The sequence below is a fragment of the Homarus americanus genome, unplaced genomic scaffold, assembly GCF_018991925.1.
Source record: "Homarus americanus isolate GMGI-L3 unplaced genomic scaffold, GMGI_Hamer_2.0 scaffold36970, whole genome shotgun sequence".
Taxonomy (NCBI): Eukaryota; Metazoa; Arthropoda; class Malacostraca; order Decapoda; family Nephropidae; genus Homarus; species Homarus americanus.
Window position 1 is genome coordinate 3,803,312 of NW_024740094.1, and position 13,555 is coordinate 3,816,866.

The window sequence follows — 13,555 nt, forward strand, 5'->3', positions numbered from 1 at the left end:
CGCTTGTGTTGACATCAGCATTGTAGTTGCAAAAATATAACATTTCCGTGAATGTATTATGTCAAGCACAGTATGAATAGAATATCACTAATATAACAGTATTTTAACCAAAAACTATTAAAAAAAATGAGTAACATATCTTGAACATCGGAAGGTTAGGTAAAGTCTTTTGTTTTCATGTAGTTTATCCTAATTTACATTGAAATACATTACATTTCAGCAAAACTACTATTTATTTCTGAGAATATGGAAATGGAATATTTTTGCTGAAATGACGTACGTATTACAGTGGAAAGTGACGAAAGCTATGACTTTCGCTTTCTTTCGTTGAAAAGATGTTACTGTAATCGCTTTTGAATGGTTTTCAGTTAAAAAACTGTTGTATTACAATAATATTCTATCCTAATTCACTTGTGATGCAACAGTTTTTTTAACTGAAAACCATTCGAAAAGTGATTACGGGAACATCTTTTGAACGAAAAAAAGCGAAAGTCATTGTTTTCGTCATGATTTTATCCCACTTTCCACTGTAATACGTACGTCATTTCAGCAAAAATATTACATTTCCGTGAATGTAGTATATCAAGCACAGTATGAATAGAATATCATTGTAATATAACGGTATTTTAACCGAAAACTATTAAAAAAACGAGTAACATCTCTTGAACATCAGAAGGTTAGGTAAAGTCTTTTGTTTTCGTCATGTATTTTATCCTATTTTATGTATAGATATGTAAATACCAAGATATGTGAACACGCCTGACGGCAAGACTCTGTTACCATTCATTGTACCATTTATTCACATGTCTGTATTACTATATATTATTATAGCATGTCTGATATCTATGCTTATGTCTAATGCCTATGCCTACTTACTATGTCCCGATGTACTATGTCTGTACTGCTCTAGTCAAGTAACTAGAAGACCTCATTTATTGTCCTAGTAATGTCTAGCAACTCTCCTTGCCTAGCTAGCTAACTTCGCTCAGATCGGCTTCGGCCTGGCTACGACACGGAGTCCCTTGTGCTTGCTCCTGCTTCTGCATCGGTCGGTTATCCTGCCAAGTCTTGTACTACTTATGGAATATATCTACTGCTCGTGCCCTGGAGTTTGAAGAACCTTGTCTAGGATATACATCCCACCACATGGCGCAGTTGAGTAGCTCCAACACGACAGTTCACAAGTTGCAAGAGCCGGCCTCGTCTGTTTCCCGCCCAAAAGATGTACTCTACAGTGCCCCTGGATTTAAAGTGCTTTGTGACCTTGTGAAGTGCCCTAAGTGAAGTGCAGTGCCTTTGATGTCTGTTTTGCTATGTTTCTGGGGCCCTACAGGTAGCAGAAACCCTTTCAGCCCAGTTTCCAAGACAGCACTTCAGGCATACATCCTCCGTCTGCGCCGGCCCGCAAGCCACTGCCCCCCTCGACTGAGTCATCACCGACATCTCGCCCGGAGGAGTACAGAGACCAGTATCACCGCCACCACTCAACTTCACAAATATTACAGTCAATACTCTTTTGCTTGCCCGTCAGTTCCTGCACTTAGGCAAGTACATTGACGAAAACATAGCACTTCACCTTATTCTCCTTGTCTTTCCCATCGCAACCATACCAAACACGAGATGTCTGACTACGACGATTTGCTGGGGAATTATGAGGAAGACGAAGCCTCACAGACCCTCCCACGCCCCCTCACGCCTCACACGCCGGGCGCACCAAATTCAAAGGATGGGAGCCAGGATATACGTCAGTTAATTCACTTTCTACAAGTTTCCCAAGAGAAGGAAGTCCAAAGACGTCAATTAGAGGAGGAAAAACGACGTCAAGTGGAATTGTCAAGACAGTCAGAGGAATCAGCTTACCGTCTTCAACTCCAACAACAACACCAAGCTGATAACCGCAAATTCCTGGAACTATTGGAATTGCTGGCAACGAGGACGACTTCACCAGCTGCCACAACCAATTCGCCAGCTTCAGCCTCTTCATCTATCCTTCAGACAACGCCTCCTCACACGTCACCTATCCCTCTTGGGTATGCCTCAGTGCCTTCTCAACCACCTGCTCCAGTCTCAACTCTCGTCGACCTCTCCGTGCCTCCTCCATTACCTGCCGTCTCGAGTACACCCCTGCACAGCAAGTCTTCAGTTCCCAGCCCCCCACCTCTTCAATCTGATGCAACATATCAAGTATACCGTCAATGGCGACGTCGTTTCGAAGACTTTGCTGTTATGTCTGACCTCAACCGAATGCCCCCTCATAAACAACTCATCCAATTAAGATCGTGCATTTCCCTCGATGTTCAACGCCTCCTAGAGCACACGCTAGCCATTCCCCCTGACTCCCCCATGTCAGTGACAGAGGTTTTAAACGCCTTGCAGAGTCATTTCCGTGGCCTCCGCAATGAAGCTTTGCGTCGTAGGGAACTGCTATCCTGCAAACAAGCTTCTGGGGAATCATTCTCAGACTTCTACGCACGACTTAAGGACCTAGCAGCCGAGGTGGACCTATGTACAGGCGATCCTGTAACCTGTGCTGAGATCCAGCTCAAGATGATCTTGCTGATGGGTGTACGTGACGAGGACCTGCTTCAGAAACTCCTCACCCTCGACGCCGCCTCTTCCCTCACCGACTTCGTCACCTGTTGCAGGTCGTATGAGGCCACAAGAGAGGCTGCCTCAGCTATACACTCATCGCCATCTCAAGTTCACGCCGTCTCCACCTACAAGAGGAATCAACGCCAGATGCAGACGGCGTCCTCTCCACAGCCCCCGTCACAGTCACTAGTTTCTTCTCCCGAATCCTGCAGAAACTGTCAGCGCCAGCACGGTCCAGGAAAGTGCCCTGCGGCTGATAGTAAATGTCGAAACTGCGGGTTTCAAGGCCATTGGCCCCGCACAACTCGATGTCCTGCCAACAAGGTCTCATGCAACGCTTGCAACAAGCAAGGACACTTCGCCAAGTGTTGCAGGTCCACCAAGAAGCCTCCATCTCCAGGTCAAAACGTCTCTTCACAGCCCGACAGAACGTCCACACCACCGTCTCCCAAGAACAACAAAGGATGCCGACGCGTGGATGATGCCTCGAGTGACAGGTCCCCCAAGCCCGTCAATGTTCGTCTGTCCTACGGTACCAACTCTTCCAACCTCCTGATGATACCTGACACGGGCGCGGACATCACGGTGATTGGACCAACACACCTGGACGCCCTCAACATTCCCAGGAGTAGCCTGTCACCCACAGCCATGAACGACGTGCTCACAGCGGACGGGTCCCCGATGTCTCCACCTTTGGGTTGCTTCAAGGCAACACTACAGCTCGGTCCCAAGTCTTGCCTTGCCACAGTCCACGTCCATGAGGGCATCCAAACCCCTCTCTTGTCATGTGGCCATTGTCAGGACTTGGCCATCGTCTCATCCGAGTTCCCAAAGCCCATCCTCGCCGTGACACACCTCAACAGGTGTGCAGAGATACCTGTTTCAGCCATGACCACACCTGCTGCCGCCCGGGAGTTCTTTTTTCGTCAGTTCAGCGACGTCCTTGTCTCCAAGTCCGACCTCCAGAAGACGCCGCTCAAGAAGATGACAGGCCCCCCGATGAGAATCCACCTCAAGCCTGGCGCGACGCCTTTCGCCATCCACACACCCAGGCCTATCCCCTTTGCCATACGGGACAAGGTGAAGGCGGAGCTCGATTCTCTGGTGCAGCAGGGGATCATCAGACACGCCGGTGAGGAGCCCTCCGAGTGGTGCCACCCTATGGTCTTGGCACCCAAGCCTGTAGGTGTTCGCATCACAGTGGACCTCACCCATCTCAACTCGCAGGTCTCCCGTCCCGCCCATCCATCGCCTACGCCCATCCAAGCAGTCCGCAGCGTCACCCCGTCTGCAAAGTTCTTTACCACGGCGGATGCACTACATGGGTACTGGCAAGTCGACCTGGCGGAAGAAGATCGCCACCTCACTACATTCATCACGCCCCACGGCCGCTTCCAACACTGCCGCGGACCCATGGGCTTCGCAGCAACGGGGGATGCGTACTGCCTCCGTGGGGATATGGCTCTGCAGGGTGTCACCAACTGCGTGAAGGTCGTAGATGACATCCTGCTCTTCGACGATGATCTCCCGGCCCACTTGAACCGAGTTCATCTGATGCTCACAAGATGTCGTGCCCATGGTATCACCCTGAACAAAGATAAATTTGTGGTCGCCGCCCCCCAAGTTAACTACTGCGGCTACAACATCTCGCCAGAGGGGATCTCAGCTGATGAGGAGAAGGTCAAGGCCATCAGGGACTTCCCTACTCCAGCGAACCTGACCGACCTTCGCTCATTTATGGGCCTGGTAAATCAGCTGGCCGACTTCTCCCCTAAAATCGCCACATCAGCCCAACCTCTACGCCCCCTCATGAGCCCCAAGCGCTCTTTCCTCTGGACTCCTGACCACGACCTAGCGTTCAGGAATGTTAAGAAGGCGTTGCTGTCACCACCAGTCTTGGCACCCTTCGACCCGTCCTTACCAGTGGTCCTCCAGACCGACGCCTCCCGTCTATACGGCCTCGGATATGCCCTCCTTCAAGATCACGGCCAGGGTAGACTGCGCTTAGTTCAGTGTGGCTCCAGGTTTTTGACGGACACGGAGACCAGATACGCCACCATCGAACTAGAGATGCTGGCAGTCGCCTGGGCTATGGCCAAGTGCCGCCTTTACCTGTTCGGCCTTGGGCATTTCACCCTCATGACGGACCATCGCCCGCTCATACCCATCCTCAATCACTACACGTTGGACGCCATCGAAAATCCTCGCCTCCAACGTCTCAAAGAGAAGACCGCCCCTTACGTCTTTACAGCTGTGTGGCGCGCCGGGAAGCTTCTGTGCATACCAGACGCCCTCTCCCGAGCCCCTGTTAGTCGCCCCACACCTGAAGATGAAGTCGACTGTACCACGGCCGCGGCTCACGTTCGGTCTTTAGTGACACACACAGCCACTTCTCTTGCTGACAAGACGACGACGACGCCCTCCATCGAAGACGATAGGACTCTCCAGGAGCTTCGCATCGCCGCCGCTCAAGACCCGGCATACGTCCAACTCCTCGACTACGTCTCCGCTGGATTCCCCACCAACCGCTACGACATTCACGCCTCCGCCCTCCCCTTCTGGAAGCTAAGGGATAGCCTCTATGCGGACGGAGAGCTGGTGTTGTACGGCCCCAGGATCGTCGTTCCCGCTGCCCTCCGCCGGCGCACCTTATCCCGCCTCCATGACAGCCACCGCGGCGTTGAAGCCACCAGGCGCAGAGCCCGTCAGACCGTCTTCTGGCCTGGTATTGACGCCGATATTAAGAGCACGGTGGAGGCCTGTGAGCCTTGCCAGCAACTCCAGCCCAGCCAGCAACAAGAGCCGTACCTGTGCAATGACCTCCCGAAGCGGCCCTTTGAGTCCGTGTCCGCCGACTTCTTTAATGTGGCCGGAAAGTCTTTCCTGGTGGTCGCCGACAGGCTCTCTGGATGGCCCGTGGTAGTTCCCTGTGGTCGGGACACCACCTCTTCCAGGGTCATCCGGATGTTCTGTCGCTTCTTCCGGGAAGTCGGAGTGCCTCTCCGCCTCCGAACCGACGGTGGGCGTTCCCCGAGTTCAAGAGCTTCGCCGAACGCTGGGGCGTCCACCACATCGTCACCTCCCCTCATTACCCGCAGGCGAATGGCCACGCCGAGGCAGCGGTAAAGTCCGCAAAATACCTCATCCTCAAGACAGCACCGACGGGGAACCTGGACTGCGAGGAGTTCGACAGGGGCCTACTGGAACTCCGTAACACCCCTACCCCTGCCGGATGCTCTCCTGCCCAGGTGTTGTATGGCCGCCCCCTTCGTACTTGTGTACCTGCCCACCCCCAGTCCTTCTTAGATGAATGGCAGATCAAGGTGGACGAGTGTGACCGCCGTGAGGCTGCCCGGATGGCCCAAGTGATAAGCCACTATGACGTCCACGCCCGCCCCCTTCCCAGGTTGACCGTCAGCCAGCAAGTACGAATACAGGACCCGACGTCACACCGCTGGGACAAGGTCGGGGTCGTCATGGGCCGTGGCGAGTCCCGTTCGTACCAAGTCCGCCTCCCCAGTGGTCGTGTGTGGTGGCGAAACAGACGCCACCTCCGCCCAGTGCCATCCTCTAGCGACGAACCTTCCTCCCCGTCCCCTGTGCCCCCTTTCCCAGACCAGGAACGAAGTTCGTCAGTTGATCCTCCCATTGTCCCTCGCCGCTCCCCCCGACTCATGGAAAAAGAGTCCGTAGCCGCTCGAGATTGCACTACGAGCATAAAGGGGGAGGGAGGTGTATAGATATGTAAATACCAAGATATGTGAACACGCCTGACGGCAAGACTCTGTTACCATTAATTGTACTATTATTCACATGTCTGTATTACTATATATTATTATAGCATGTCTGATATCTATGCTTATGTCGAATGCCTATGCCTACTTACTATGTCCCGGTGTACTATGTCTGTACTGCGCTAGTCAAGTAACTAGAAGACCTCATTTATTGTCCTAGTAATGTCTAGCAACTCTCCTTGCCTAGCTAGCTAACTTCCCTCAGATCGGCTTCGGCCTGGCTACGACACGGAGTCCCTTGTGCTGGCTCCGGCTTCTGTATCGGTCGGCTATCCTGCCAAGTCTTGTACTACTTATGGAATATATCTACTGCTCGTGCCCTGGAGTTTGAAGAACCTTGTCTAGGATATACATCCCACCACATTTTACATTGAAATACAGTACGTTTCAGCAAAACTACTATTTATTTCTGAGAATATATTCATTCAGGCGCTGTTTAGGTAAATTATACATGTGATGTAACATTTTTTTCAACTGAAAACGATTCGAAAAACACGTACCCTCTAGCCCTGTTCAAGGTGAAGAGTGGGAGGAGCTGTTTGGTGCTGAAGACGATGACAGGGAAAATGATTTTGATGGATTTTAATAAAAATATTCAGAAATATGGTATCTTAGAATTTATTCCAGTGAATTAGGATAGAATATTATTGTAATACAACAGTAGTGACGATGTGGAGGAGGCAGAGGGATAGAGCGGTGAGGAGTGGTGACTGGCGGGAGCAGGGAAAAGTGGAGATGCCAGCCAATACATTACGGGTGTACAGTATTAATTGTTTTTATAGCTCTTTTTTCATTTTAATATTAAATACTGTACATTACGTTTCAACAAAACTACTGTTTATTTCTGAGAATATGGAAATGTAATATTTTTGCTGAAATGACGTTCGTATTACAGTGGAAAATGGGATAAAATTGTGACGAAAGCAATGACTTTCGCTTTCTTTCGTTCAAAAGATGTTACCGTAATCACTTTTCGAATGGTTTTCAGTTGTGGGATTATGAGGCTAATGATAGGATAGAATATTATTGTAATACAGTACGGTACAACAGTTTTTTAACTGAAAACCATTCGAAAAGCAATTACGGTAAAATCTTTTGAACAACGAAAGAAAGCGAGTCATTGTTTTCGTCATGATTTTATCCCACTTTCCACTGTAATATGTACGTCATTTCAGGCAAAATATTACATTTCCATATTTATTTCTGAGACTATATTCATTCAGTCACATTTAAGGTAAAATATACTTCTGATGTAATATTTTAATAAAAATACGGTATCGTAGTTTTCTTTTGTTTCAAATTTAATTAACAAAGATTGATGTTTCAAATGTAATGAAAAAAAAATTTATGTACAGTATCTATAAATAAACTTTAAAAAATGAATAATTTGTTTTACATCGTCCTGTGCATGCCATACCATGCATTTGGCTACTTTGGGCTTGCTATGATGACGCAAGAGATCTGCCCTGGCAACTGTACTGACTCTAACAGCTGGTGGTGCGTTGGTGCGTCGTTTCCATTGTTTACTGGTAGTTACTGGTAAATATTTTTCAACCTAACTTAACTATTAAAGGTTAAGAGGTCGACCCCCATTTCTTGCCAAATAATTTGGTCTTAAAAACTCGAACTACACACAGGTATATACGGTAAATAAGGACATGGGGGGCCAGGGTTTTTTTTGGGGAGCAGCAAAAGTACACGGATTTTTAACATTCACGGGTATCTCTGTTACCTAACCCCCGCGTATGTTAAGGGTCGACTGTATAATATTTTTTTACACCAACAGTATATGGTATTTTGATTTTCTTTACTGTATTCATAAGGCACACTAGCACATCGAGATGAATTTTCTGCAAATTCTGTGGTTACTTATATATAACAATGGCACAGTGCGCAGGCATGTGAGAGGTGACCGACGTATTTTGTTGAGGTACAAACTTAACACTTGCATGGCACGTGTGTTACTTATTACGATTCTTTTGTACATTATAATAGACATTGTAACACCAGTTCTGCATCAGATTCAGTTACACACACACACAGACTTAACATAAAACAGTGGATGATGCAGACAACGTAAATTATGTGAAATGAATGATGTATAAAGAAAATTTCTTCCTATACTGTACTGTCTTTCTTAGCAATGTATGAGAAATGATGTACAGTACGATCTCATATTTCGCAAAATTTCATTTCGCTAGCACTACCTAATGTAAGCCTTATATTTCGCGTAAAATATCATGAGTTTCGCGAGATCGAGCCAGCTTAATGCTGGCCACCATCTTGAATGATGTCACAGCCCTCACACCAATTACAGTTATTTCTACTACAACGCGTGTTTTTCAACACGAATTGGTTGTAACGCGATTGATGAACAGGGGAACGCTGTTTGTAAAACACGAACTTTTGCAAACGAATGTTGGCTATAGCGCGATTCCATCCTCAATGTTTTAATTGTGGCGCGGGGTTATGCAATGTTTACAGTTCACGTTCGACATCACATGTTCAATTGATTCGTGTCTTTTGTTTGTGAAGTGTTTTTTGAGAGGTACTCTAAATTTTTTTTTTTTTTTTTTTTGCAAATTTTGCTGTTACCCATAAATACCGTATGAAAAGAATAAGTAAAAGAATGTTTCGCAGTGAGGACTAATAACGGTTTACAGCAGAGCTCCCTGCTTACATCACATGATCTGTTGAATCGCGCGGTTTCTGTCGATTACTCCGTGATTTTCGCTGTTTTCTCCAATTTTGTTGTGTTAGCGGTGAATACGAAAAGACAAGGTAAGAAGAATGTTTCCAAGAAGTGTTCTGGTGATCAAATTGCCGGTGGTGAACGTAAAAGAGGTTTACAAGAATGCAACTATCGCGTTGTAGCCCACGCCATCCTAGAGACTGCCCAGGCTGCTATAGTGTGCTTTTTTGGGTGGTGCTACCACCTGTCGAGTCAAGATAATGGCCTCTACCTCTACTGGTGCTGGTGGGGGGTGGGACAGACACACCTAAGGGGCCAAATAAGGAAAAGGACATGCCAGACTATCATAAGGGAGTTATGTTTGCCAGGTACTCGACGCAGGATAAGCAGCGTGTGATTAAATTACTTGAGGAAGGCCAAAAAACTAGTTTCCGGAAAGCACAATCAGGTCAATAAAGGCAGAATTTGTATCATTTGGAGGTTATAAATGGGAAAATCAGAGGTTGATGTAGAGTGGCCGGTCTATATTGTTATTTTTCCCATTAGTTTATTTATTGCATTTGGCGAATTTGAATTTGGCGCAATTTTTCCAGTCTATATTACTCACAAAATACAAGATCTTACTGTACACCAGTACAACATATAATGAGAGCTCCTATACATTTTTATGCTTTCATGTTCCAACATATATATATATTTTTTTTTACATTTGGGGTGGTACTGGGGTAAACTGGTTCACTTCTGGCAAGTACAGCACACGTATTTTTATTACACAGAATTTATTTTATACTTAGGTGGCCCAAACAGGACTTTGTCTTGTGTAGCCGCACCCAATAAACTATTTCCTACAATTCATAACAAAAACTTATGAAAGATTTTTTGCCAGAATATTTATTTGTTTGTGTGTGGTGGTAGCAGAGGGGTGGGGGATTGGCCTACTTTAGGGGCTAATGGCTGCTCCTCATTGTGTGAAACTCGAGTAAAATAATTTCTCCAAATACCTGATCTGGTGATTTCTTTGAGAACCAATAACATTTAGAAACAATAGGGAAAATCTATAATTCTTATAAAACTTCAAACTAAATTTTATTAAAAATTTCTCATTTATCACACATTCTTAACACTTCCTATAATGCTTTTCAATCAATTTTATCATATTCACTTAGTATTAAAAAATAAAAAATAAAGATAAAATGTAGAATAAGTGTTGTTCAGAATATCCACCAACACAACTCTTTGAAGACAGGAAGCTCGTGAAGGTAGATGTACAAAACCCTGTTTTGGGGGTGAATGGTTATGGGATATGTGATCCTTCCTCAGCCTTTGAATTGAAACAGTTTATTTAGCCAGAAAAACACAGATACAGAGTGGATAATAATAACAATATTAACATGGCTGAGCCAGTTGAGAACCTGAGCTCTCTAAGTCACCACCAAGATGGATGTTCAAAGCATTGATTCAACCTTAGTTTCACTGAGAAAGGATTGATGATTATTGTCTGCCTGAATAATGTACACCAATTCCCCCATTAACGTCATTTCATTATAAAGTTGTTGAAAAATAAAAATAAAATTATGTATAAAAATGATAAATGTACAACAATTTAAAAAATTGGGTATGAAGGCACTCAATGCCTGACTGTGTTAACAGCAGGTTGTGTAAGTGACCAGAGTAGGTGCCATATTTATTATTGTTCAGTGGTTGGTTGATGCTCTTCCAACATTCACTTAAAATCCAATTATAAATTTATTTGACCCCTAGAGCAATGAGTGCTAAACATGCATTATGGACCACTACCAGTTGTGGTCACAGAAAGAAAAGGAAAAGTGTTACATTAGAAGTTAAATTAGATGTGGCAGAGAGATTGAAGGAGGACAGTGAATTGTGCTCACAGCGAGAGCTGTAGGTAAGAACAACTTGTGGAAATGCAGAAAATATCAGAGCATGTGTTGAAAGTGTTACTCTATTATCTGCAACAAAGTTAACTCGTAACAGAAGTGGCATTATGTAAAATATGGAAAGACTGCTGAACATTTGGATCGAAGATCAACATAAATGAAACTCTCCATATTGGTTGCTCTCCATACAGGTAAAAGCTTAAGTTTATTTGAAACTTTAAAACAAGAAGGTGATAGTGATGAAAGTGAAACAACTGTGGCAAGTTGAGAAAATTTTGACCAGAAATGTACCCAAGGAACAAAACCCCTATTTATATCATTGTCAATGGTGAAATCGTTTTCCCTCAAAGTCGTGGTTTTCTTGAACCTAACAATGACGTTAGTGGGGAAATTGGTGTAGTCTACCACTAAACAGGTCACTGCCTTCAGCATAATGGCAGACTATCACTTTTTTTTTTTTGACTCATTGTTCACTTGTTGAGCCACAAGCTGTAAAATCACATTCGTGTTAACCCTACACTCACCTGCGGAGTGTTTCTGAATGGAGAGTGCTTGTTGTGCGAGATTCTGGGGAGTGGCTGGCTTTTCTGGGAATGGTTTGTCAGCAGGGGAAATAATATCTTGATTTTCACTTTTGTTTTTTTCATTCAGTTCTGAAAGACTTGATTGACTCTTTGAGGATCTGGTTTTCGTTTTTCGAGCTGGGGATTTTGGCGCCACAAAACGACTCTTGTTATTCTCCTGTGTGTCAAAATTCATCATCAATATCTACAGCATATATACATTAAAAAGAAATAAGTAAATAAAATAAATAATGAACATTTTAAATTGTCTTGGCAACTCAGCAGGAAACATCTTCTTACCTTGACGGAGTTACTGTTACCAAATAGGCGTGATGATCTGCGAACGCTTGGATTAGGTTGACCCGTTGGGGGACTTTGGAAGTTGCTATTGTTCCCTGCCGGTGCAAATACAGCTGGTTTGTTGAGGACCAGAGGAGAATCTTTTGTGTTTCTACATAATATCTGAAAGTGGGAATTAATTGTCACTATTAAACATACAGTACCAGGTAGCAAATTATTCACACCAACAAAATCCTGCAGTTTTATTTGACAAACTTGAAGAAAATACAAAGTTTACTAAGTTTTCTCAAAGCAAATGTAACTCCAAGGGGACCATGAAAATAGGGTTTGATGATAAGAGGAAAAGCTGATATCAATATACTGTACTCTACTGTAACCTGCACAATATATCAATAAACCTAACTCAAAATCTTTTTAAATATCAACATATTAATACATGACCAAACCACTACATCAGTGAGAGGTCAGCCTTAGCACAACACATCCTCCTGGAGCAGTAGTTAAGTTTAGCTGGCTACACCTATGGTTGCCTCAGCTGACACTCATTTCTATCATTAAGTAATTTTCACTAGCTACATCAATTGTGAAATATTAATCCTTCAGAAAAAAAATAAAAAAAATATTATGTAGTGCTATCAATTATTACCTCAACACTGCCCAAATCTAGTACAGTAATGCTCCAGTCACTGTACTGTATAGTAAAACCTCGATAAATCAAAGTTCAATATATCAAAATTCACTTTTTTGGACTCTGTGAAGTGCTATGGTCACTGGGAAAAAATAAAAATAAAATAAAAATAAATTATATATATATACAGTAATACCCACGCGGTCAATTGAACCCACAAGGTACCGCGGAAAGTGAAAACCACGTAAAGTGAACAACAGAACATATGGGATTAATTCCAATAGAGACTGGCCCGACCCCCAAACTCCACTTTTTCCGACACAATACCTATGTTGTAGTAAAAATAACATCTAAATTTTATGATGGTATGCTCACACAATTAATATTTAAGAGAAATACAGTCGCCAGGTTAATGTCCATTCAAATAATGGACTCAAATCGCCCCCCTCTCTTCCCAGCTCACTAGCTCCTACCTCTCTCAGAAATGTTTGGGTGAAACCACTAGATTTTAACGTTTAGTAATAAATAATACCTCAGACTAAAGTTAGGATAATATAATTGACATTTCTGGATTCCTTGCAGGTCAGGGAATATTTTGAATGTAAACTTCATATATTTTGCACAAAAGATAAAATATTTGCTTTGTGTAAACCAAATTATTACATTAGATCTAAAATTTGTATGTCTAATGCAAAATCCATGATGTTTATATTCAAAATGATCATCATATTGTAAGAATTCCAGCAATGTAAATTATATTCTGGCCGGGTAATTTGTATGAATTTTATGAGCTAAAACAAATATCTTCAGTAAATAAACAAAGAAATATTCTTCAAAGACACTATCTGTCAATCAAAGTACCCCACCTTGCCTTCCCCCCCTCCTCACACTCACGCCAGCTGGGTCAGTTGGTCCCAACCCTCCCCCCCACCCCCACCTTCCATCCCTACCAGAGAAATGTTTGGGTGAAAAAACTAGATTTTAACTTTCAGTAATAAATAATACCTCAGACTAAAGTTAGGATAATATAATTGACATTTCTGGATTCCTTGCAGGTCAGGGAATATTTTGAATGTAAACTTCATATA

The 13,555-nt window shown here is 44.1% G+C and overlaps 1 protein-coding gene across 3 annotated transcripts in view; it reads right to left on the reverse strand.

The window, feature by feature from the left end:
* Positions 1–13,555, reverse strand: part of LOC121875168 (cell division cycle protein 27 homolog) — a 107,807-nt gene that overhangs the window by 57,176 nt on the left and 37,076 nt on the right. For all 3 annotated transcript variants that reach the window (XM_042379605.1, XM_042379604.1, XM_042379607.1), the window contains exons 5-6: positions 11,840–12,001; positions 11,501–11,717 (exon numbers count right to left, since the gene is read on the reverse strand). In XM_042379605.1, the coding sequence (XP_042235539.1) occupies positions 11,501–11,717; positions 11,840–12,001 (379 nt within the window). The remainder of the gene's footprint in view (positions 1–11,500; positions 11,718–11,839; positions 12,002–13,555) is intronic.